A 24,958-nucleotide genomic window follows, 5' to 3' on the forward strand; every position below is an offset into this window, starting at 1 on the left:
AATATTAATTTGTCTTACAGGAGCTCACATTGGTCCCACTAGTCGCGAATGAATGTGTCTGATGGCATTTATACCTTATTCAAATATCTGTTAGCTATTTGGTTGCTGAGAACAGATATTGGCCAGTTGGATAACCTGACTATCTGGAGTCGAGGTTTCCATATTTTCAGGGAAGATTGCAAATTATTTATCAATATTACAAATTGTTCAGAATCTGAGCTGATACTGAGAAATAGAAGCCATGTGTCTAATGTGAACAGAGCCTAAATAGTACTGGAACTTGTGATCTCATGTTTACTTTTGTTTTGTTTGGTCATTTATTTTATTTTAGGCGGTATTGCTTTATAAAATAGTCAGACACTAATTTTTTTATTATTATTTCAAACCAATGTGCTGAAGACAAAAGAAATTCTAACAAGTCACAAATCACCAACCACTGTTGCATGTGACTAAAGTCCAAGTTGGGTGGACTATAGGAACTTGTTGTGTAACAGAACTCAACCCCATGTAACCAGCACCACTATCCTGACTCATAGTTATATGAATTTTAATCAAAATTGCCATTCTACAAGCAATGTATAAAATCCCCAAATAGGTAAGAATTGCAGTATGTTCAATATTTATTCTAAATTTAATAAAATGTCAGCTCATTTCAATCGCCCAAACACTATACTCAGCAGTCAATACCCTATGACTGTTCCTCGCTTACTAATCTCTTGTTCTTGTCCACAGGACTTCTCTTGCACCCACTCGGTGGAACCTCTTCAGACTTTTTGGCTTATTCCTAGATTTCTCTGTTTTAAACATGCATTTACAGAACTCATGGAATCATAGAATGTTAGAGTTGGAAGCAGGCTCGGACTGGCCCACCGGGAAAACGGTGGATCCCCCGGTGGGCCCCTGACTCTGACAGTCTCTCTCTTCTCTGTATCCCTGCCCGGCATGCATGCACGATTTAAGCCCCGCCCCTCCCCGCTCAACAGCAAAGGGGAGAAAAGCTGAGCTTCTGGCAGGGCAGGAGCCTCCTGCATTGCCTGGTATGACATAGGGTGGGGAGAACAGTGTGCGGGCAGGATCTCTACCTTCTCTCTCTCCCTCCCCCCGAGTCTCTGGCTAGGATGGGGGGAGAGAGGCTCAGCACAACCATTTCCCTGAGCTACACTTAGATGCTGCTGGAGCCGCTCACAGCAGTAAGCCCCGCCCACCAGCATGGACCGGGTCAGGGTGCTCTAGCACGGGGCCAGGAGAGCTGTGCAGCCACTGATGAAGAAAGTGAAGTGAATAGAAGATGGCCTCTCTCCCCCACTCTGCTGTCAGACAAGCTCTAAGCTCTGCTGTCGGCACGGTCAGGAGGGGGAGGGGAGCTCCAGAGGAACACAGTGCTGACCTGAAGTGAGTACAGTACTGGAGCTTCCTGCTTATGTCTCTGTCCTGACCTTGTTCTGTCCTCCACCCCAACAAAAGCTGTTTTTCCTGTTTGCCCCATAGATCTGCGCTCTCCCTGCCCCCTCTACCCTTTCTGCTTTCTAGTTGCTGATATCACAATGTCTCCCCCCACTGCTGTTCTGTGATGGTGCCAGGAGATCCCCATCTTCTTCACAGCGCTTGCTGCACGAGATCCATCTATCTTATTTCTGTGTGTGTGTGTATAAGGCTAGGTTCACATTGCGTTAGGGCAATCCGTTAAGCGCATAGCGCTTGTGGATTGCGCTAATGCAATGTTTCTCTAGGGTCCGCGTTCGGCGTCCCCGCTAGCACAGATCCCCGATCTGCGCTAGCAAGGAACGGACCTCGGGCGCACCTCGGACGCTGCAAGCCTGTCACAAAAGAACGGCACATCGCTAGGCGTGCCGAAAATGGCATGCGCTACAGGGAAAAATCACATTGCTGTCAATGGGTGCGCTAACGGACCCGTTGCACAGCGTTAATTGCGACATTTTCGCCATGCAACGCAGTCCGTTAGCGTGAACCCATTAACGCAATGTGAACCTAGCCTAAGGCTATGTGCACACATTGCTGATTTTGATGCATTTCCGCAGCATTTTTGGATGCGCGGCATTGCCTCAAATCCGCAGTGCGTTGTGCACACAATGTTAATCAATGGGAAATACAAAAACGCTGTACACATGCTATGGAAAAAACGTGCGGAATCGCTGCAGGTTTTTTTCCACAGCATGTCAATTCTTTGTGCGGAAACGCAGCGTTTCTGTACCCATTGACTATACACTGAGTAAGGCAAATCCGCACATCAAAAAACGCATGACAATCCACAACAAATCCGCATGAAATCCACAAGCATTTTGGCCTGCATTTTCTGCAAGAGATGCAGATTCTGTGCAGAAAATCCAACAGGCCAATCCGCAATGTGCGCACATACCCTAAATGTATACACAAATGCACACCTATACACTATATAAATCAGTACAGTGTGCATGTCTGCAATGCATGTGTGTAAGTGAATGTGTATACAATATATTTGCCATTTTTAGTGATGGATTCAAACATAAAAAAGCATATATGCTTTAGTTAAACGCGCCACAAAAAAATGCTCATGTACTTTTAAAAAAACCTTGCACTTTTAAATGCAGAATGAATAATATATCTATAATGTTATTTATAGCAAAAATATAATAGTAAAAAAAAATTACCAAGGGTTGTCCCATTTTTAAAATTACTTCATAATCTTCGGGGGTATAAAAAAAAAAGGGTCAAAAACAACTGAGTTTTAGGCTGTGTGCCCACGTTGCGTTCTTTATACATTTCTGACGCGTTTTTGCTGCAGCGGAAACGCTTAAAAAACGCATTCCCATGCAATCCTATGGGATTCCGCAGTTACTATGCCCATGCTGCGGATTTTCCAGCTGCGGAATAACATAGCGCTAAAATCTGCAGCATGTTCATTATTTCTGCGGAATCGCGGCGATTCCGCCACCAGAGGGTTGCACTGAAATGCTCACTTTACACATGTGGCTATGCCCACCATGCGTAAAGTGAGCGCTTCATGTGCGGATGGTACCCAGGATCTGGAGGAGAGGAGACTCCTTCAGGCCCTGGGTACCATATTCATGTAAAAAAAAAAAGAATTAAAATAAAAAATAGGGATATAGTTATCTTCTGATGGCCCCCGGAGTCCTCCCGCCTCTCAGCGGTGCACGTGGCCGCTTCCGTTCCCAGGGATGCTGTGTGCGAATCACCTGGGATGGATGACGTTGTGGTCATGTGACCGTGACGTCACAAAGGTCCTTCGCGCAAAGCATGCCTGAGAACAGAACGTACTGGGAGCGCCGCTGAGGAGTTCGGGGGCCGTCAGAAGGTGAGGATAACCATATTTTTTCATTTTTTTTAATTATGTCTTCTACATGCCCAGCGCCTGCATTCTGCCAACGTTACTCGCCTGATGTAACTTCACGAGGCAGTGCGCATGGTGCATGCCCGAGAAACGTTGGCAGAGTACAGGCGCTGGGCATGTATTTTTAACACAGGAGGTGGCGCACAGACGCAAGAGGAAGATGATTGACGTCTCGGAGGTGGTTGACACCGGGGTAGAAGACATACCTCCGGGACTCAATACAGGTATGGCGCAAAATTTATAAAAGTGATTATTTCAGCATTCCTAGGGATACTAAGCATAAGAGCCACCTTCACAGAATGCAGCCTTAGTACTGCTGAAGGTGGCTCTTTTACTTAAAAATGCCCTGGGGGGGTGACAGGTTCCCTTTAAATACAGTGATCAGGTCTTTGTTGTTTCCGTTAGAGTGTCTATCTTTTTAGCGAAAAAAAAATGTGCAGCATGTTGTACCTGTTCTTCTAATGAATATAATGAATCTTACTACTGAGCCCCCTAACAAATACTACAAAACAAAGGTGTACCTAGCCTGAGCATTGAAATTTAGAGTGGGCCCCTGGAGTCAGTTCCATTGGTGGGCCCTAGACACTGGGGCCACCCCAACCCCCGCTACATAAATAAGACGTGTACTACCTTAGATTATACGCTGATATTAGTGTGTTTTACCGCACAATTGGTGGTCTTGTATTTATTGCTATGTACTGTAGCTACATAGTGGGCCCCAAGAATGATTTTCTCTGGTGGGCCCAAGGTGCTCCAGTCCGACGCTGGTTGGAAGGGACCTCAAGGGTCATTATGTCCAACCCCCTGCTTAATGCAGGATTCACTATACTATCTCAGACTTATGTCTGTCCAGCCTCTTTTTGAAGGCTTCCATTGAAGGAGAGCTCACCATCTCTCATGGCAGCCTGATCAACTCATTGATCACCCTCACTGTCAAACAGTTTTTTCTAATATCTAGAACTACAACTCTGGTCCATGGCTCGTATAGAACCTTGCTTTATCACAGACATGTCCATTCCTTTCAGCTATGCTCACAACTTGCAGCTTTTATTTGTATTCCTATTGCTAACATCAGCTGATCCATGACCACAATAAGCACCACTTGTCCATTTTTTCACTTCTCCCATTCTGTTTAGATTGTAAGCTCTTAGGGCTCGCTCACGCAAACGTAAAAATCAGACGATTGCTATATGTCATTTTGTCGAATAGTACTTGCCTCCATGTTATTCTATGAGGAAGTGCCCATTTGCAGTATGCAGGAGTTGCATCCAGTTATCTTACCACAATCGACCATTCATGACTGAGTCTATGAAAGAAATGGGACCTTACTCCGATTGCATCCGAGCGCAGTCAGATTTTCATGGACAGAATGAAGAAGATTGAAAAAAAATGTATTCATCTCGTCCAAGAAAATTGTTGGATCACACTCAAACATTGATTAGAGTGTGATTAGCATGATCGGACTGATTTTCTCAGAGAAAATACACTAGTGTGACCCTAGCTTTGTGGGCACGGATTTCACTCTTTTTTATGTCTGGAACCTCATTGCTGCTGAATATGTTGATGCTGCAAAAATATGTATTATTATTCAAAAACAGTGGTAGTTATTGTTGTCATCCAGCATTCCTAGAGCCCTATACAGAAATTCTGCAGATATAAAATCCCATATTCCTGGATAACTGCAGATTCACCAATCAGAGCTCAATACCACCCCTTGCAGGGGTTGCCATTAACATCCAATATTTTAAGCGACAGATATAAATTGTAACAACTCTGCTGGCATCACTGCATGGCCTCCCATCCCCCACCTGCATTACACTCAAACTCACTTCTCTGGGCCTTGTTGTGACTTCTCTCTGCTGCCAGCTCCATGCTGTGTGCCTCATGTCTGCTGTTTGCTCTGTGCATGCTCTGTCTGTGTGCATAGGGGGGCGGAGCCCTCAACTCCTGTGTCTTATAGAGACTGTGTCTGTGTGCACCTTGCTAAGGTGTCCCTGGCCAATCGCCATGAGGCTTCCTGTATTTAAGACATCCCCACCCATTGGTGGGGGCCTGTGCAACTTACTCCCTCAGTCAGTTCTTAGCTGCTGAGGTGCCAGGCCCTGTCTCGCTTACTCTGTGTCCTGTGTAGCCACCCAGAGGGGCTTAGTACCCTGGTCTATGTCCTTGTGTAGCCACCCAGCGGGGCTTTGTACCCTGGCCTATGTCTGCCACCCAGAGGGGCGTCGTACCCTGGCTTGTGTCCATGTCTTTGTGTCTTGTCCGGTTCCTGACTTGGTCTTAGCCTAGTCTTGCTCCTATGTCCGTTTATATTCCTGCCTTGGTTTCCTTTCCCTGCTGTGCGTACTCTGTGTCTTGCTTTGCTCTGCTCTCAGCTCTGCACTCTGTGGCTTTGCTCTCAGCTCTGCTCTCTGTAGCTTTGCTCTGCACTTTGCTCTGTACTCTGACTTTGCTCTGCACTCTGTGGCCCTGCCCTGTGGCTCCGCTCAGCTCTCGCTCTGCGGCTCCGCTCCTTGCGGTTCTACCTGGCTCCACTCCTTGCAGTTCTACCTGGCTCCGCTCCTTGCGGTTCTGTTCTTGGCTCTAGCTCCTGTGCTTTCGCTCTGCATCCACTCTTGCGGTCTTTATCTACCTATTCTTAAGTCCTCCTGTCTGAACAGGTTCTTACCTGTTTTACAGAGAGAGCCAGAGCCAGCCGTACCTGCCTGCCTACCAGAGAGCCAGCCGTGCCCGCCTGTCTGCCTGAGTGTCAGCCATGCCCGCTCGCCTGTCTATGTTCCGTTCCCCGATGGGATCAGCAGTCACAGCCAGACACCACCCTGGAGTGGTACCTGGTAGCTTCCTATTGCACAAGTCTGACCTCACCATCAGAGGCTCCAGCGAACACCTAGGAAGCTACTTAGTTACGCCCCTTCCAGGGAAGTTTGGTCTGTGGTCCAGTGGGGCCACACCCCCGCACGCCCGCGCCAACCAGTCTGGGCGCGAGCGTGACACAAATTGATGAAATCAAGAGAACAATTCAATGCTTTCTTATTGTTTTATGGTAAAGAAAATATTTTCTAGTTGTATATGCTTTTCTTTTGCTTTTACATTTTATGTACTCTGCTAACATTCCCAGCTGAACACCAGCACCAGCTGAAATCTTGACTTCCTGCAGAACACACAATGTTCATAGACTTTTCCCATATATTGAAATACACCTGTTTCTGTAGAAAAAAAATGTATTTCACTGCACAATCAGAATGAATTTCAGAATCAAGATCAAAAGGCGAAAACTGAAAATCGTGCCTAGAAAAAAAAGAAAACATCACACACAAAAACAGCAATCCTCCATAACTAGTAATGTTTATTCTCGGCCTGTTCTCAAAGATATTCGATCTCCTCATCTGAGTTTTTGGGTATGTTCCTTTCGTTAGAAATCAAGATTACTGTTCTGCAGATTTAACTGGATTTTGCCTCCATTAATGCTGTGGGGTTAGTAAACAGGAGCGAATGTTAGAAGGGAACAGGCTCCGAAACCTCATTTTCCTAGTAATTTACTTTTCTATTCAGCAGCCCTGCTGCTTGTAAGCCTATTTCTGCTACAATATTAGATATAAACAAGTAAGCTATGTAATGGATCACATTAACCAGGGCTCCGCATCTTGAGGCTGGATTTAATTTGCATGGCAGATTAGCCTGTCTGCACTTGGGAGGGAAACCCTAGGGCACCAACTGCATTAATAGGATCTAGTCTCTTAAAATCCATTAAGTCAATTGAGTGGACCATCTTGTAATCTCATTTCAAATCCAGCGTAAACATTCTCTAACAGAAGACCGATGATACTAACCAACTGTTGGTATTATGGAAGATCCCATTCCGGCTTGTGTGACTGATAACCGGAGAAGAGAATTTAACTCTGAGCATTTTATGAAATCACAGAGCAGATTCTTTCACAATTTTCACAGAGAACATGGAGAATTAACAGAAATTCATTCATTAACTTCCCATTGTTTAAAGAAGCACTTCCCATCAAAGTTTTTATCCTCTTAATATATTGCAGTCATCATATTATATATCACTTTGTACTTCTGATTGCTCATTTAGCCTCTCAGCTAATTCTTCTTTATTACATTAGGTTGATGATATCACGTGATTAAAAACTGACTAGCGATGACCATACTGAGTTACGGACGTCATCTCTCGTGAGACATGACCGGAAGTGACCTATGAAGCGTAGTTCTCAGAACGACACTCCATAGTTGCAGTACTGAATCGGTGGACGTCGTGGGAACACCATGGATTATATCAGAGCTGCAGGGATTATTTTTTAATAATAAATTGGTTAATGATGGAGTGTTTCTTGTGTATATTTATTTAGCTTTTTCTTTTTATGTCTTTTAGGTTCAATTTTTGGACTATTTCAGATTTTGTGGACTATGTTGGATCTTTTTTTTTTTTTTTTTTTAATTGGTCAACAGTAGGGTTGAGCGAAATGGGTCGGCAATTTTCAGAAGTCGCCGACTTTTGGCAAAGTCGGGTTTCATGAAACCCGACCCGACCCCTGTGTGGGGTCGGCCATGAAGTCGGCGATCTTCTGAATCTGGAATCGGAATTCCGATACCGATTCCCGATATGTTTAAGATATCGGGAATTGGTATCGGAATTCAGATTTAAGTGTAAAATAAAGAATTAAAATAAAAAATATCACCATACTTACCCTCTGACGGGCCCTGGTACTAACCGGGAACCTTCCTTCCTTAGAATCAGCCTTCCAGGGCCTTGCGGTGACGTCGCGGTGATGTCGCGGCTTGTGATTGGTCGCGCGGCCCCCATGTGACCGCTCGCGCGACCAATCACAAGCCGCGACGTCACCGTAACGTCACCGAAGGCCCTGGAAGGGCTGATTCTTAGGAAGGAAGGCTGTCGGAAAGAAGCAGGGCGTGTCTGAGGGTGAGTATATACCTAATAGGAATATACTCACCCTCGGCTTCGTTCCGGCAGCCTTCCTTCCTACGAATCAGCCCTTCCAGGGCCTTCGGTGACGTCACGGAGACGTCGCGGCTTGTGATTGGTCGCGCGAGCGGTCACATGGGGGCCGCGCGACCAATCACAAGCCGCGACGTCACCGCAGGTCTTGGAAGGCTGATTCTAAGGAAGGAAGGTTCCCGGTTAGTACCAGGGCCCGTCAGAGGGTAAGTATAGCGATATTTTTTATTTTAATTCTTTATTTTACACTTAAATATGGATCCCAGGGCCTGAAGGAGAGTTTCCGCTCCTTCAGACCCTAAGAACCATTGGAAACCCAATGCACTGCATTGGGTTTCGCGTTTCGGCCGACCCCGACCCCGACTTTTTTATAGGATCGGCCGATTTCACTCGACCCGACTTTTGAAAAAGTCGGGTTTCGTGAAACCCGACCCGATCCTATAAAAGTAAAGGTCGCTCAACCCTAGTCAACAGGGCTATAGTTTTTTTAAATATAATTTTGGCGTGTGCTTTTCTTTTAACTTACTGGATTAGTAATGGGGGTGTCTCATAGATGCTTCTCCGTTACTAACCAACAGGCTTGATGTAAGTTGACATTACAAATCTGTCATCAAACCATAAACCATTACACTGACTGCCACTGCATCATGGGGGTATGACTCATTAGTATAACAATATTGCATTTGTCCCATGTATCCAAATGAGGATACCAAAGGTGTTAGTATGTCAGTAAATAAATCAAGGCAAAGAAACACCAAGAAAAAGTAATACCCTGCAGTGGGGAAGTGGGTAAAAAGCCCATATAGGGCAGGTTCTTACCAAGAGAGGATGAGTGAAGTCCCAGGCCAGGTGAAGATACCCCGACGCGCGTTTTGTGTGCATACAACACAGCTTTCTCAAGGGTTGCTATGTACGGACCCTGACCAGAATACCGAGGCATGTTGTAGCTAGTATTCATCTACTGCCCTCTGCTGCTCACAAACTTTGCCAGCATATGTAATGTTGAGCACAACGCGTGGTCAGGTCGCAATCAGACAGTGAGGTGTCAGTTGCAAGCGCTGATGCAGCACTGCAATGACCAGAGGCAGTTGTAGGTGACTTGCGGAAATGGGTTCACACATGGTGTACCTTCACAAGTAGCTCAGGCAAATCTGAGTTCATTTTCAAAAAGCGCTGAACCACTTAGTTGAGCATGTGGGCCAGGCATGATACGTGTGTCAACTTGCCAAGCTTCAGAGCCGCCACCATTTAACAGCCATTATCACACATGACCATACATGGTTGCAGGTTCAGCGATGAGAGCCACAGATCTGTCTGGTCGGTTAGACCGTTCAACAACTCTGCGGCGGTGTGCTGTATGTCACCTAAACAAATTAGTCTCGGCACAGCCAGTTGCTGCTTCACTGAAGCAATGCTGCAGTGCTTCCAGCTTATAACCTATATGGATGATAATTCAGAGATGAGGGAGAGCAGGAACTGGTGTAGGAGGTGGGGGAAACCCTGATGGAACTTGGTACTGCAATTCCAGGCATTGAAAGTATGCATTCCATCTCAGGGTCTGAATCGGTCCCAGTGTGTGGTCAGGGGTTTGTAGCATCCCTGGCCACAAGCACTTGTCCACATGTCTGTGTTTAAGTGGACCTTCCTGGTAATTGCATTGATCAGGGCATGGATGATGTTATAGAACATGTGCTTGTATGAGGCAGGGACAGCACATTGGGAGAAATAGTGGTAGCTGCGGACCGATTTGCTAGGGATGGCTGCCACTGTGAGGCTGCAGAAAGCCTCAGTATTCAAAAGCCTAAACGTCAACATTTCTATGGCAACCAGACTGGAAATTTGGCTGTTGAGTGTATGACCTGTGGGTGAGTGGCTGCGTATTTCTGCTTGTGATCCAAGGCTTGGGGTAGGAACAGCTAAACACTACGGTATGACAAGGAAGTGGACTTGGTAGCTGATGGTGGTTGCGAATGTGCACCAACAGGTGCAGGGCAGGAAACATTTCTGCCTGCGTCCTGGACAGGGGATTGGCAAGCACTTAGCACAGGGGAAGAAGCAGTGGTGTCACCTGCAGACACTGATTGTGGACCCAGGTGTTCAGCCAACCAAGTTGGGTGCTTGACTGACATGTGCCTGAGCAGGCTGGTGATTTTCAGGCTGGTAGTGGTTAGGTCCCTGCTGATCTTGGTGTGGCACAGATTGCAAATGATCGTTTTTTGTCATCCGCACTTTTTGTAAAAAAAGTACCAGACTTGGGAACACCTAACCCTTGGTCTGGGATCTTTCTGCATGTGGGTGCTCTGGGGAACAGTTGCTCAACTTCTTCCTCTGGCTATCCCACTGCCTCTGCCTGCATCTTGCAGTGCTGCAATCCCTCCCCCTCTGTGCTGCTGTGTTTGTTCTGCATGACACTTTCCCAGGTTGGGTCAGTGATTTAGTTGTCGACCATCTTGCCTTCCACTTCTGCACTCTGGTCCTCCTCCTGACTTGTTGACTTAACAACATGACTTGTTGGAAACTGACTCATCATGATCTACCTCTTGAGACACTAATTGCTGTTCCCCACCGTCATTTTCTACTGACCGTGGCTGCTCTAATACTTGGACATCACTGCACACCATATCTTCATAACCCTCTTGAAACGCGCAGAGTGAGAGGTCAGAATTATGAAATGGAAATTTAAGAGCTCCTTGGAGTGTCCAAGTGTGGGATCACTTGTCTCCTGGGACTTGCCATGATGGAAGGAAGGAGGATCAGCGTGATGATTATGTGGTCCGGATTCTTGGCTAGCGAGACTGGTCCATGTGGAAGACAGGGTGGTGCTGGGAAACATATTGGAAGCATTATCTGCCTTCAAATCAGGACTGGACTGACAATCTGGCATCTGGCGACATTACCTGCTATTAGCAATTGTGATGGAACACAGAGCCGCAGTCTTCATCACTTACTCAGGCAGGCCGTGGGCATCCCTTCTGCAGGGGACTGTTGGAGACCAATGCATGCAGGTAACTTGCGCAGATCGATGCTGTGGAGGACGAGGAGCCAGGACAAGGCAAGTATAACTTTTTTTGTTTATTTTTGGAAGGATGTTAAAGGGACCAGCATACTACAGGAAATACTGGTGTGGGGGCTGTGGTGGACATTATACTGTGGTTAGGTCTGTGAACTACTTTGTACTATGTGGGGGGCTGTGGTGACCTTCATTCAGTACACACATATAGAGTCTGCAAAGCACAGGTGTAAACCTAATATTACCATTATACGGTCACTGTATTGTGGTGATATCAGTCCTAGTACAGTGGTTTTGGTTAAAGACGTTGTCCAGGTTTGATGTTAAAGTCTGCAGTCACTCTGTGTGACTGCAGATTTGTGAATCCTCACAGTGTGTGTATTGCACACTGTGAGGATTCTCAGGGGTCGGGAGCAGCCAGTCATATGATTACAAGTATGCTATTTGAATTCATGTTGTCTTGTGCTGTCTAGACGTGCATGACCACGCTCAATACAAGTAAATTTAGCCAAGCAGAGGTGTGGAAATCCCATACTTGTGGTCAGACGACAACCGCTCCCAATGCCAACACCAGAGAATCCAGTGCGGGGATTCAGAAGTCTGAAGTCACATAGACTTTAACCCCAAGCCTGAACAACCCCTTTAACTTTCAATATGGTTGTATTATCTCTACAGTATATGTTGATAATATTTGGTTATGGTTTGTTGGTATTTGCTTGTTATATTGCAATATTCTTATTGCAGTATTATTATTAAATCTTACTGTATATAGCGGTATTATTAAAAATAATAGAAATCTTGATTTCCTCCAGGCAGGGTAATATTAGTAATAGATGTCCCATCTGGGGCTTGGGGGTGGGGACAGCATGGGCCTGTGTTCTTTAAAATCAGCCACAAAACATGCGGGGCAAGGACTCTAGCATGGTGCTCGAGCAACAGGGATACGCTATCGAGTAACAAGCTTCCCCGATCATCTGGATGCTCAATCAATTGTATTTTCCAAGCAATAGAACGCTTTGCAGTGTTGCAATTCAAGGTAAATGTAAGCACCGTAAATCCAATTTTGGAAGAAAATTCTGCAAGCCAGGTGACTTTGAATTTCAAAAGACCCGCTCATCTCTTATCTTAACCCCTTTCCGACATCGGGGGTAATAGTACGTCGATGTCGGACTCCCCCTGTTTGGTGTGGGCTCCAGCGCTGAGCCCACACCTTTCTGGGCACATCGCAACTGATATATACAGCTGACAAGTGCCCGCAACAGAATCGCCCGATCTATCAATATAAGAAAAGCATTAACCCGATTGGTAAACGGCATAACGAGAAAAAGTAAAACTCCAGAATTACTTTTTTGGGGTAAGGCTGGTTTCACATTTGCGTTTGTTGCCGCAGCGTTTGTACCGCATATAAACGCATGCGTTATGTTTTCCTGTATTTAACATTAAAAAACGCATGCGTTTTTTTTGTTCGCGTTTTGCAGCGTTTGACGACACATGCGTCGTCTCGTCGTTTGCGGCTTGGCGCGGAAATGCAACATGTAGTAATTTCTAGAGGCGTCTATTTGCCGCCAGGAAACGCATGCGGTCGATTGCGCAAGGATTGCGACAAAAAAACGCATTGCTGCCTATGTAAACGCATGCGTTTTTTTTCACATGCGTTTGGTTGCGTTTTTAAATGCATGCGTTTCAATTGAGAAAAACATGTCTAGACACTGATAAGCCACCCCCCACCATCAAGGTGATAAAAGGGAGGGTGTGGACAGTTGCAGGTCACTTCTCACCAGACTCTGAAGCAGACAAGACACAGACAGGCTACATCCTGGAGGAAAAGACCCTGAACAATGTGAGTATATCCTAGCCAATGCCTTTATTTTCTATTTTCTGTCTCTACATGTCCTAATTTCTGCCATTTCTTTCTTTCTACATGCATCAGAATGTCTTCTTCAGATTCTTCATCTGGTGAGGAGTTTCGGCCAGGACAGTCGGAAGTGGAGCATGTCCTCAGTGAGGTGAGTACTTGCCTCGTCAGATTGGTAAGTATTCACTGTCACATCGACACATGTGACAATTTGATTTTTTCAGTTTTTTAGCGCTCTTCTACTGCGGCTGAGACAGGGCAGGAGCAGCGGAGTCAAGGTCCGGTGGAAAGGCGGCAGCGGGTATGTATACAAGGCTGACTGTCCTCAGTGTATTATTCTTGAATCTTCCTTTCTTTACACTCGTATTTCCTTACTTTTTTCTTCTGGAATCCTTTTGTATGTTGACTTTCCTATTCATGCCATTTCTCAGCATCTTTTTTCTTTCTTTTCCTTATGTAAATTGAGCAAACTTTAATGACTTTCTTTAATTTTTAGGTTTCACAACGGGAGGATGACCTAATCGAAAATGACCTCCTTATCACCCTGGTCCAGGAGCGAGTCCCGTTGTGGGACACCCGGGATCCACTGCACTCGAACAACATCATGATCCGGCGGTTATGGAATGAGGTGGCCCAAGCGATGTGGGATGGCTGGGACAACGCCCCGACACGGGTCCGAGCTGCATTTGGTAAGTATTGCACTGCAGTGTGAAGCAGCAGAGACCTTGGTCGTGCTCACTCGACTGTGTGTGATGAAAGAAACTCTCAGGAGTTTCTCTCATCACACACAGTTGTGTGAGCAGGGCCAAAAGTCCTTTTTCTGACCACAATTTTTTTTTAACAGTAGCCAAAGTCAAAACACGTTGGCGTTCGATGAAGGACCGCTTCAACAAGGACCTGCGTCAAGAGAGCCGTGTTCCCAGTGGTTCAGGAGGAGGATCAGACGCTACAAATACCATCGAGTACTGTCATTCTTAAGACCGGTCCTTGCCCAGAGAACGTAAGTATTTATCACGTGCATTAGGTTGTATTGTATTGCCATAATCTGTATTTTTAAATTCCACAGGATTTTGCGTCTGGTAAATTTTTGATATTAATTTTCTTTTTCCTTTTTTCACAGCACATACAGCACGACTGTTGGCCCAGGTTCTGGAGCGGTCCTTCATCCGACAGCCATGGACCCGTCCCAGCCATCCAGCAGCGCAGCAGCAAGTGGGCCTTCCACACTAACTGGAGACCAGGGAGCTGGTCCATCAGGTCTTCCCCTTTCGCAGTCCTCTTCCACTGCCCCCTTTTTTTTGGGCTCATCCCGGCAGCGGCAGAGGGCTTTGGACAGGTCACTCATGCCCGAGTTTTTGCACTTGAGCTCGGTTTTACATGATGCGATCAAGGCTTTGGGTCAGGGGCGGACACAAGCAGCAATGGGCCCCTGTGCAGGAAATACGTCGAGGCCCCCCTCATGCATGTACACTGTGTATAAAATGCCTAAAATAACATGTGTATGCACAGCGGAAGATATACACACACACACACTAGCACTTTATACATAGCAGCACACACACACACTAGCCCTATATACCTAGCAGCACACACACACTAGCCCTATATACATAGCAGCACACACACACTAGTCCTATATACCTAGCAGCACACACACACTAGCCCTATATACATAGCAGCACACACACACTAGCCCTATATACATAGCAGCACACACACTAGCCCTATATACCTCGCAGCACACACACACACTAGCCCTATATACATAGCAGCGCACACACACTAGCCCTATATACATAGCAGCACACACACACTAGCCCTATATACCTAGCAGCACACACACACTAGCCCTATATACATAGCAGCACACACACACTAGCCCTATATACCTAGCAGCACACACACTCTAGCCCTATATACATAGCAGCACACACACACTAGCCCTATATACCTAGCAGCACACACACACTAGCCCTATATACATAGCAGCACACACACACTAGCCCTATATAAATAGCAGCACACACACTAGCCCTATATACACACACAGCAGTACACACACTAGCCCTATATACACGCACACAGCAGTATACACACACACTAGCCCTATATACACACACAGCAGTACACACACACACACTAGCCCTATATACACGCACACGCCCTATATACACACACAGCAGTACACACACACACTAGCCCTATATACACGCACACAGCAGTATACACACACAGCAGTATACACACACACACACACTTGCCCTATATACACACACAGCAGTCTACACACACAGCAGTATACACACACACACACACACTTGCCCTATATACACGCACACAGCAGTATAAACACAGCAATATACACACACACACTAGCCCTATATACACGCACTAGCCCTACATACACGCACACAGCAGTATACACACACAGCAGTATACACACACACACTTGCCCTATATACACACACAGCAGTACACACACACACTAGCCCTATATACACGCACACAGCAGTATACACACACAGCAATATACACACACACTAGCCCTATAAACACACACACTAGCCCTATATACACACTAGCCCTATATACACACACTAGCCCTATATACACGCACACAGCAGTATACACACACACTAGCCCTATATACACACACACTAGCCCTATATACACACACAGCAGTACACACACAGCAGTATACACACACACACATACTAGCCCTATATACACACACAGCAGTACACACACACACTAGCCCTATATACACGCACTAGCCCTATATACACGCACACAGCAGTATACACACAGCAATATACACACACACTAGCCCTATATACACACACACTAGCCCTATATACACACACAGCAGTACACACACACACTAGCCCTATATACACACACTAGCCCTATATACACGCACACAGCAGTATACACACACAGCAGTATACACACACACTAGCCCTATATACACACACAGCAGTACACACACACACACACTAGCCCTATATACACGCACACAGCAGTATACACACACACACTAGCCCTATATACACACACACTAGCCCTATATACACACACAGCAGTACACACACACACACTAGCCCTATATACACGCACACAGCAGTATACACACACACACACTAGCCCTATATACACGCACACAGCAGTATACACACACATCCACACTAGCCCTATATACACACACACTAGCCCTATATACACACACAGCAGTACACACACACACTAGCCCTATATACACACACACTAGCCCTATATACACACACAGCAGTACACACACACACTAGCCCTATATACACACACTAGCCCTATATACACGCACACAGCAGTATACACACACAGCAGTATACACACACACTAGCCCTATATACACACACAGCAGTACACACACACACACACTAGCCCTATATACACACACACTAGCCCTATATACACACACAGCAGTACACACACACACTAGCCCTATATACACGCACACAGCAGTATACACACACACTAGCCCTATATACACACAGAGCAGTATACACACACACACACACACACACACTAGACAGACCAACATACATCACATGGAATGTGTACCTACAGAGACTGCAGTTGCAGGGAGCTGGTCCGTCCCAGAAGAACACAGGAAATGAGAAGGGGAGACATGGAGCCTGTCCACTGCTCTCAGCCTTACAGACTCCCGGCGGGCCGGCCCTTCACCTACCTTAGAGTAGTGATTCCTCCTCCCCATATTTTCATGTGTATCCCAGTCCCGCGTATCACTGAGGCTCTGGGAAGAGTGCGCACGTGCACAGCAGCAGTCAGTCACAAGCAGAGCCGCAGCTTCAGTGACTCACTGAGGGACCCTCCCCCTCCCCATCTCTTCCTGCATCTGCTGTCACCGCGAAGCACCAGTGACAACCGGACAGCAGTGAAATGTATGCTAACAGGTGAGGTCAGGAAGGGGGCCCCTTTTGACCGTCATATCACATGTGCACAGCAGATACTGCCGCCGGCTGTCATATTCACCTCATTGCTTTGTATCTCCGTCTGGGCCCCCTCCCACTCTGGGCACCGGTGCAGTTGCACCGGTTGAACCGGCGGTATGTCCGCCCCTGCTTTGGGTGACCGAATAGATGCTTCGCATAACCTCTTAAATGCACGTATCCAGGAGGTCAGAAAAAGCCTTGATCAAGTGAAAGCTGATCTCCAGAGGCCAGCACATCATTTTTTTAATCAAATTGAGCAGGGCATGTCGGAACACCTTACTCCTGATCTCCAGCTGAGTGTCATGCAGGCCTGCAATGCTGCTTACATGCAGTCACTGTCACGCTTGATGTCGACCTCTGCTGCATCCCACTGCACGGCCACCTCAATTCCTTCCACAGCCGGACACCACTACAGTACCACCACCATGCCGAGTGCAGTTGGACATCCCACCGCCACCACCATGACATCTGCTGCTCCTGCTTGGACCTCCTCCACTGACACCACGATGCAGCAGGACCCTGGCATGGCCTTCCATACCGCCACCTCCACGATTCAGCAGGACCCTGGCATGGCCTTCCGTACCGCCACCTCCACGATGCAGCAGGACCCTGGCATGGCCTTCCGTACCGCTTCCTCCACGATGCAGCAGGACCCTGTCATGGCCTTCCGTACCGCCTCATCCACGATGCAGCAGGATCCTGGCATGGCCTTCCGTACCGCCTCCTCCACGATGCAGCAGGACCCTGGCATGGCCTTCCGTACCGCCACCTCCACGATGCAGCAGGACCCTGGCATGGCCTTCCGTACCGCCACCTCCACGATGCAGCCGGACTCTGGCATGGCTGCACGCTCTACGAGCACTATAGACTCTGGCATGGCTGCACGCTCTACGAGCACTATGGACTCTGGCATGGCTGCACGATCTACGAGCACTATGGACTCCGCCATGGCTGCATGATCTACGAGCACTATGGACTCTGACACAGTGCAGCCGGACCCTGACAGGTCACATACCACCACACCACGCCATATGAGCCCACCAAGACCTCCCACAACCAGGCAAACAAAAAAGAAAACACCAAAAAAACAAAAACCGAGGACTCTTAGCATTCCTCCCCCTTCACCTCCCAATGTGTCTGTAATGTCAGGTTTGTCTCACCCTTCCAGTGCGTCTGAAGCCTCTCATGTGTCAAGCCCCATCCACGAACTTCCAGACCCTTCTAGTTTCATTGCCCCTTCTCCTGCCACCTCTGCGTCGTCCACGGTTAGCCAGGCCTCAGTACTTCACACCCCCCGTTTACTTCACTCTACCCCAAGCCGGCGCAGTAAAAAATAATTTTTTTCCAGTTGTTAACAAAATAAAAAAAGTTTGATTTGCCACAATTATGTTTGGTTTATTGTGTCTTCTGCCGCCGGCAACACACCGTGCGCCATGAAACTTCGCCACACACTAATGTTTTGGGCCACATCATATCTCCTCTAGTTAAAAATAAAAAGACTGCAGCTTTATGTGTCTTTAGTATACAGATATGAGGTGGCCCAAAAAATATTACATGTATCGCCATAATCTCTTTTGGTCTGAAAATAGTGTGCCAGTCTGAAGAGAAAATGGTGGTAATACAGTGCAGACCTCTACTTAACAGGTCAGGTGTCAAAAAACTCATTAGTTATGACACCTGACCTGGTGAGTACAGAACTGCCTTGTATAACCACCATTTTCTCTTCTTATATTACACACAACTTGAGTTACACTGGTGGTCACACACTACCTATCTATGCTCACATGCACAGGTGTCAGAAATAGTGAATTCATGAGCCTGTATATGTTTATCATGAATTCATTATTTCTGACACCTGACTTGATGACTATAGATAGTGTGACAGTGATTGTCTCTTCAGCTTGTGTCCAATAGATACAGGAGAAGAGAATCATGATGCAATGACGTCAACAAGCTTACCAATAAAGCAACATGGCTGCCATTACTAGCAGTATGTGGCCAGTGTTGTATAACAGTATTTATAAGCCAAAACAAGGAGTAGAACAATTAGAGGTAAATTATGATATTAACATAATAACTAGCACCTCTGCTTTTATCACCCACTCCTGGTTTTGGATTACAAAAACTGATATTAAATACAGATCACATACTGCCAGTTTTAGGACAGCCTGGGTTTGGAGATGAAAAAGATAGGAGACACGGTCAACTCAACCAAAACTAAAGTTTATTAATGAGAAATATTATAAAGTTTATTAATGAGAAATATTATTATCATTGTAGAAAATAACTGGTACATATCGAATTACAACAGGACTACATTGTCCTGCCATGAGACACGTCCAATATCTGAATCAAAAAAGGCCGCAAATTGGTCCCGCATGTGGCCAACTGCTGCAGTTGACCGCAGCGGGTGATGCTGGAAATCGGGCAGTGGGTGTGCAACTGGTTCATCCAGTTCAATGTTGGGTTGCTCCTTAACCATTATATAATTATGCAGCACCACACAGGCTTTGACCACCTCATCAACTGTTTCCACTTTTAGATTTATGGCTGATGCAAGAATGCGCCATTTAGCGACCAGAATGCCAAAGGTACACTATACAGTTCTTCGGGCCCTGGTCAGTCTGTAGTTAAAGATCCTTCTAGTGTGGTTCAAGTCCCGACTGGAATAGGGCTTCAGTAGGTTTTCACACATCTGAAAGGCCTCATCCCCAACCATAACAAATGGCATCGGTGGTCCTTGAGTGTTGGGAAGAGGTTGTGGCGGGGGAAAATTGCGAATCGTTGCCACGGGCAAAAGCTCCAATGTCCATGGCGATGAAGCGACAGTTCGCAGCGGCTATTGCCATGAGCACAACAGAAAAATATTTTTTGTAATTGAAGTACTCCGATCCTGTTCTGGCTGGTTTGATAATGCGAATGTGCTTTCCATCCACCGCTCCTAAACAGTTGGGGAAATCACACACACTCCAGAATTTCTCCGCAATTTCTAGCCACATGTCCAAGGTGGGTAGGGGTATAAACTCATCCCGAAGTACATTCCACAAAGCCCGGCAGGTGTCCGCAACTATTCCGGACAGGGTGGATATTCCAAGCCGGTATTGGAAGTGGAGGGATGATAAACTCTCTCCGGTGGCCAGAAATCTGTAAGAAAAACAAACACATAAACCATTACAATCTATTCTTTTTATGGTGTGGTTACGCTAAAGAAAGAAAGGAAAATACACAAAAAATACATGTCAGAAAACAGTAAATTTGGACTATCATTGGTTTAGATTTGGAACGTACCTTAATGTAACCAGCAGACGTTCCTCGGGTGGAATCGCTTTACGGAGCTGGGTGTCCTGTCGCCGTATGGCTCCTTGGACACGAGACAGCAAATCCAGGAATGAGTCTTGCGACATTCGTGTGTATTCCTGGAATTTCTCCGGGTTGGCATTAAGCTCGGCATAGAGCGTGTGGTAGGCTCCACGGCTCTCACGTAGTTCGATAATGGGGTGCCTCCAAAAACGCCTACGTTGTCTCCTTCTCCATCTTTGGCGATTTCTGTCTTGCTCCCAAGCGAAAGCACAGGCAAGAAACAGTTTGAAGCTGAAATCCAGGTTGAAATAAAAGCTCTCCATGCGAAGATCCATCATGACACAGGATACAGTAGCAAACTGTTAAAATTTCAGTAGCCCTAGGGTCTATATATAGAGATCCCATAATACACGCCCTCTGTAGCCCCATTGGCGGTGTCTGGTTATCTTGATTTTTCTCTTGTGAAATTTCTCATCATGCGTACCAAAAACGCAAACGCATGAAAAAAACGCATGTAAACACGTACAAACGCGGCATTTTTTTAACCGCATGCGTCAACGCATGCGTCAAAAAAACGCTGCGTTTGTACGCTTTTACATGCGTTTTTTCCACCACTTGCGGATGCGTTTTAAACGCTGCAGATTTAAACGCAAATGTGAAACTAGCCTTATCGCAACATTTCATTAAAATGCAATAATGGGCGATCAAAAGATTGTATCTGCACCAAATATCATTAAAAACATCAGTTCGGCATGAAAAAAATAAGCCCTCACCGAACCCAAGATCACGAAAAATGGAGACACTACGGGTATCGGAAAATGGCACAACTTTTTTTTTAACAAACTTTGGAATTTATTTTCACCACTTAAATAAAAAAGAACCTAGACATGTTTGGTGTCTTTAAACTCGTAATGACCTGGAGAATCATATTGGAAGGTTAGTTTTAGCATTTAGTGACCATGGTTAAAAAAAAAAGCAACTGTGGGATTGCACTTCTTTTGCAATTTCACCACACTTGGAATTTTTTTCCCGTTTCCCAGTACATGATATGTTAAAACCAATGATGTCGTTCAAAAGTACAACTCATCCCACAAAAACAAGCCCTCACATGGCCATATTGATGGAAAAATAAAAAAAAGTTATGGCTCTGGGAAGAAGAGGAGCGAAAAACAAAAACGCAAAAATGGAAAATGGCCCGGGGGGGTGGGGTTGGGGGGGTAAAGGGTTAAATTATGACAGCATGATTCTTAATTTTCAAATCTGGATCGGGCATTGCTTCTTATGACTTGCCTCACCCACATCGATATAATGCGTACAGTTCTTTCTACAGCGTAGGTCTCACAGTGATTACCATTGTAGACATCATTGCAAAGAAGATGCAGGGATTGTGCATATTTTACCCTTTGCATTGTAAAGAGTTAAATTCGTATGGCATTCCATTCACAAATTGACATGCTGCAGCAGGACAGCAGGTATCTCTATGCATCTGTCATGCTCAGGTCAGGATGGCCATTGGCCAGTCCGACCATTGCATTGCGATCCTTGTCTAAGTTATAAATTCTTCTAATAGTACGTTCCCACGGTGAGTAAACGCTGCGGGTTGGACGCTGTGTACATCCGCAGCGTCCAACCCGCAGCAGCCAGATGTTACAGCATAGTGGATGGGATTTGAAGAAATCCCATCTCCACTATGCATTCAAAAGCCCGCAGTGCTTTGGACGGTGCGGACATGTGCTGCGCCCAAAGTGCTGCCGATTCCTGACCGTGGGAACATACCCTAACTCTTCCCTAATGGTGAGCTTTATTTCCATGTTTTCATGTGTTGTAGATTGTATCTTACACTACACTTTAAATGGTAATGAATTTGCTAGGTCAACTTAATATTCCACACAGATCATTTTAATGGACATATTTTTACCAATGTGATCAATAGATTCAAATACAAAATTCTAACATTTACCAATCACAGTTGAAATTCTGTTAAATTTCTTTTGTACACTTTCTATCAAAAACTATGTGTTTTGATAATAACTTTTCTATCGCAGAACACAAGAAGTTAATTTTTATTTTTCGACTATCATTTTCCTTCTGGGTGTGTGCAAATTCCTTTTCATTGCTCCTAAATATAGCAAGTTTTAAAGCTTTGTCTAATTTAGAAAAGCACTTAATCTGATTTAATTTTTTTTTCCAAAGGCAGCAATTTACTATCGTGCAACCCATCAATTTTGAACTGAATGAAAATAAGACGGAGACGAAAAATGAAAAGGAGTCATCAGTCAACAAGAGCTTCTGAATGAGATTTGGGACCACCATACCTGTGTCTTTCATTGCCCCATCTCCCACTAAGTAAAGGTGCAATATTACCTCTTCACAGACTCCTTCCACCTCACTCTGCCTTTGCTCGGAGAGGTATCACTTAGGCCGCATATAATACAGGTTTTCATGGTGTGCCTACTTATCAGGACCCTGAAACTATGTGAGACATGCAGAGCAAACAATGAGCTGTGTCTTGGCTCCTGGGGCCTGTAAAGAGATCCCTTTCAGCGCTCACAGATTGCTCTGTGTTCTCTTAATTGACAGACCTGGCCAAGTTTGACAGACCTGACATGCAGCTGGCGGTGGCCTCGTTTCTTCAGGTAGGCCACCTTTCAGCAGGGAAATTGCATGCGATTGGCTTTATCGAAGGCCGGTTCTACTATCCATTTCAAAATACAAAATACAGCAAAAATGCCCTCCGTGTCTATTGATAGGTTCATTTTTAATCAGCAGCGATCGGAGCAAAACTAGTTCTTTCTTAGTCCTTTCTAAACACTTGATGCAGTCAGGGGCAAAAAAAAATCTCAAGGATGACCTTTAAACTTTGAATGTCGCTATTGTCTAATTTTCATGTCTAGCCCTATAATTAGGCCCGAGCAAAGGGAGGGATAAGCGCATCATACTCTTGACTCTAGAGTAGGAGGAGGAGGAAGAAAGGAAAGATGTTTCAGAAACTAAAAAAGTCAGAAGATTTCCTAGGTAATTGATCGCTGTTGTGAAGATATGGACAGGCAAATTTACTGAATGAGAAAAAACTATGACAGAGCATGCCACCTTAATCCCCAAATAACACATTTTAGGAATTGCCTTCAAATGTTGGAGCTATTTTAACCGAACTACTAAGATAGAGCTTTAGCAAAAAAAAAAAAAAAACAATTTGTACAGGATGAGTGAAAGGATTGCATCTAATCATTTTATTGCAGGACATTTTGGTAATTTGCTTAGGCTGATTTTATATCTAAGGTTATGTTCACACGTTGCATTTTTCTGCAAGCAAAGCTTGATGTCTTGGCAGCAAAGAAGCTGCTTACAAAAAAAAATGATTTTGCTACATTTTTTTGCTGCATTTATGTGGTTCTTTTCACGATCCCAAAGCTTTGCTTCCACCGCACAAGCTTGAATACAGGTCACTAATGCAAGAAGTGAAACCTTCCACTTTTGGAAAAAGGGCAATTTGATCAAATGATTTAGTGGAAAAAGATTTTTATGTCTGAACAAATAGTGACTATTCTGAACAAAAAAGTTCCTAGGAGTTCATGAAAAAATACACAAATACAAAGGTGACAGCCTGGAAAGGGAATTATTCAGGAATAATTTACCTAAGATATTGGCAGTGCATTGGGTTTGTAGGACACTGTTTACCTTCACACTTTGGTGGCCCTTGAGTTGATCAGGTATTGTTCAATCTCACACCTTGGTTAGCCAAAGTTTACTTTCCATACATCAATAATTCAATTAAACTGTACGAATCCTAAAGGCCCCGTCTCACATAGCGATTTACCAACGATCACGACCAGCGATACGACCTGGCCGTGATCGTTGGTAAGTCGCTGTGTGGTCGCTGGGGAGCTGTCACACAGACAGCTCTATCCAGCGACCAACGATCAGGGGAACGACTTCGGCATCGTTGAAACTGTCTTCAACGATGCCGTAGTCCCCCTGCATCACCCGGGTAACCAGGGTAAACATCGGGTTACTAAGCGCAGGGCCGCGCTTAGTAACCCGATGTTTACCCTGGTTACCAAAAAAAACAAACAGTACATACTCACCATCTGATGTCCGTCAGGTCCCTTGCCGTCTGCTTCCTGCTCTGACTGAGATCCGGCCGTACAGTGAGAGCAGAGCGCAGCGGTGACGTCACTGCTGTGCTGTGCTCTCACTGTACGGCGGCACTCAGTCAGAGCAGGAAGCAGACGGCAAGGGACCTGACGGACATCAGATGGTGAGTATGTACTGTTTTTTTTTTTTTACATTTACGCTGGTAACCAGGGTAAACATCGGGTTACTAAGCGCGGCCCTGCGCTTAGTAACCCGATGTTTACCCTGGTTACCAGTGAAGACATCGCTGGATCGGTGTCACACACACCGATTCAGCGATGTCAGCGGGACCTCAACGACCAAAAAAAGGTCCAGGCCATTCCGACACGACCAGCGATCTCGCAGCAGG

At 45.7% G+C, this 24,958-nt stretch overlaps 1 protein-coding gene and 1 long non-coding RNA gene across 2 annotated transcripts in view; both read right to left on the bottom strand.

The window, feature by feature from the left end:
• LOC143770018 (uncharacterized) overlaps positions 1 to 24,958 on the bottom strand; it is a 406,933-nt gene that overhangs the window by 193,475 nt on the left and 188,500 nt on the right. The gene's annotated exons all lie outside the window — the stretch shown is intronic.
• LOC143766714 (uncharacterized) lies at positions 16,966 to 20,948 on the bottom strand. The gene is made up of 3 exons (XM_077254570.1): positions 20,464 to 20,948; positions 19,964 to 20,319; positions 16,966 to 16,976 (listed from the first exon to the last, which is right to left on the bottom strand). Exons 1-3 carry the CDS (start codon positions 20,811 to 20,813, stop codon positions 16,966 to 16,968), a joined length of 717 nt encoding a protein of 238 aa, XP_077110685.1. The 5' UTR covers positions 20,814 to 20,948.

The sequence above is a fragment of the Ranitomeya variabilis genome, chromosome 4 (genome assembly GCF_051348905.1).
Source record: "Ranitomeya variabilis isolate aRanVar5 chromosome 4, aRanVar5.hap1, whole genome shotgun sequence".
NCBI lineage: Eukaryota > Metazoa > Chordata > Amphibia > Anura > Dendrobatidae > Ranitomeya > Ranitomeya variabilis.